At 32.6% G+C, this 2,500-nt stretch overlaps 1 protein-coding gene across 2 annotated transcripts in view; it reads right to left on the bottom strand.

Moving 5' to 3' along the window:
- The window catches only part of LOC137655592 (uncharacterized), a 23,063-nt gene extending 22,580 nt beyond the window's left edge, over positions 1–483 (bottom strand). Inside the window, exon 1 of one of the 2 annotated variants that reach the window (XM_068389502.1) lies at positions 1–122. This exon is cut by the window's left edge and continues 34 nt beyond it. Coding sequence is in view for 1 of the 2 variants with exons in the window: in XM_068389494.1 (XP_068245595.1) it covers positions 186–188 (3 nt within the window). In the remaining variant the exon portion in view is untranslated. Of the gene's footprint in view, positions 123–185 lie in introns of those variants that run through there. The other variant, XM_068389494.1, reaches the window with a different exon arrangement.
- Between the last annotated feature and the right edge of the window lie 2,017 nt (positions 484–2,500).

The raw sequence follows: 2,500 nt of genomic DNA on the forward strand, positions 1-2,500 counted from the left end.
TAAACCTTATATCAGTATACACAACCAGTAACAGCGTAACACAGAACGTAACTGCCAACTGATAAGTTTCAAGACCGACGGGTTGTTATCACTAGCTGAACTACAGCACAACCCCATAGCAAGCTTAGGGAAGTTGTTTAAAAGCTTCTCTTATTCCACGTTCCTGGAATTACCACAGCACTTACCATGTAACAATGAACACTTGTCGTGTTTTATCCTTTTCCACACTTGTGCCAATTGTCCTGTTTAGGCGTCTTAGGATGGGTGCAACAATTAATTATGCGCGATTTTTGATCTGGTGGGTTTTGATAAGGAGCTCGTCAACATGTGTAAGTTGCCAGTGTTAATTTGTCTCTAAGATAAACCGAATATTTGAATTCCAGAGTGGAGACAGTCTGATGATAGTGCTATTTCACTGACCAAATGCTTTCCCCAATTTCAACCGATTTGATTTTAAAACTGTTCCTATAGATGATTTTCTTTTGTCTTCGAAATCAGTTTATCTTACGTGTAGACCCCGTAGCCTAAATACTTATTTCGATAAAGTCTAGATAAGATAGAGATAACATATATTGTAATCAAGAAATGAAGATAAAAAGACTGTTTTCCGTGTTCTCTCGAAGACGAAAATAAATTATAAATGCTAAAACATAGAAATGTGAAGTTGTGTTCATGTTTGCATGCATGCAAATATCTACATTATTTCCACATAAACACTCGTTTTGTATATTTGGACTCGGACAAGTTGCTTATGTTTTATTTATTCCTTGAACTGATTACAGAACACGCCAATTGGCTAACTCTTTATTCATTTAAACTCGTTCGTAAACAGAAAAAAAGAAATATACAATGTGATAATTACAACTGGTGCATCAAAGGAGGCCACAGGAAATGTTTACTCAACTTGACCAAATAACAGGAACTTTTGGGAGATATAGCAGTAATCGACACTACCATTATGATGTGAGTCACAAGATAAGTAAGTGTGCCTTATCAGAAACATACTTTTAGGCTGATTTCAGATCCTGTATTGAATCGGACCTTGGAATGTATTAATGAATTGAAATAATAATAATTTTTGATGGTCTTATAAGAAAGAAAATAGTCGCAACAAGAATGAAATAGAAAGATGAAATCAAAATAAATGGGGTCTGATTTAAATAGGGAGTTTAAAAAATTTCTCTGAAACAGACCTAAACTCACTTTTTTTTTTAACCACAATATATTCATGAACTTTAAACAAATGTTGATTACTTGGAAATTAGCATCTGTCCTGAAACATTACAAGGGTTTTATATATCTAGCCTAATAAAGTAGTGTAGGCTATCCATTTCCGAGTGGATTGATGCCAGAGAAAGAGATGGTGACTAAACTTAGACAGTGTGGAACAGTAATATATATATATATATATATATATATATATATATATATATATATATATATATATATATATATATATATATATAATAAGAATAAATTGCATTAAAACGACTAAAGGATGAACTTCGACGACGCTGGTTTAAATTTTTTTGGTGTCATTAATTAACTAATCTGTCCATAATTCAATATGCTAATTCTGGATACTGATAAAGGGAGGCAGTTTACTCTCTTTATTATGATGGAATTGCACAAACACACACACACACACACACACACACACACACACATATATATATATATATATATATATATATATATATATATATATATATAGTATATGTGTTTATGCGTACAAGAGAATCATGAGCATTTCCTCGTTTTCCTCTACCCGTCAGAAACCGTGATGACCTAATATTTAGTGCACCCTATTAAAATGTATGTGAAATTGGTTTCCTGATTGGTTGACTGTGATGAAACGACATTTTTTTGGGGGAACGAAAACAGGTCTGAAATGGGATGCAACTTTGGCCTATTTTTAAACATTAAGAATCATGAGCAATTAGGGCCTTGAGATGCCATGAATGGAATATTGTTATTTCCGATTTTATCTTTTTCTATTTTACGTTACTGATATTTGCATCTTGCAAAGGAGGCAAATAGATAACTACATGTTATGACGTGACACATTGGTTTTCTTTCTTCAGAAGAAATATTGTTAGGCAATGTTCATGATAATCTATTAGGAAACCGACCTTTAGTCTTTTCAGAAAATTTAAGTTGCATTCCTCAGCTTGAAGTTTTAAGATAATCTCATTCTTTACATTTTATAGGTAATTGACATTTGTCATTGAAAAAAAATGACACATTTTTCTTTATCTGAAGCAGGAAATCCGGTACACACACTAAACTGCGATATCACAGCAATCACCACATAATAATTATGATAATGTTAGTTTTACTTTATATACAGTAAATGTAAACAAAGTACGGTAAAGTAAAGGGCTTCACACCATAATACATCACGCTCATCAGTAGTACATCATCCCACACAGACAGCATCATCCATCTTTAATATCTTACACGCAATCTCTATCTTCCTAGAAAATTTTGTCCTTACTTT

Source organism: Palaemon carinicauda, chromosome 1 (genome assembly GCF_036898095.1).
Source record: "Palaemon carinicauda isolate YSFRI2023 chromosome 1, ASM3689809v2, whole genome shotgun sequence".
In the NCBI taxonomy this organism is placed as follows: domain Eukaryota; kingdom Metazoa; phylum Arthropoda; class Malacostraca; order Decapoda; family Palaemonidae; genus Palaemon; species Palaemon carinicauda.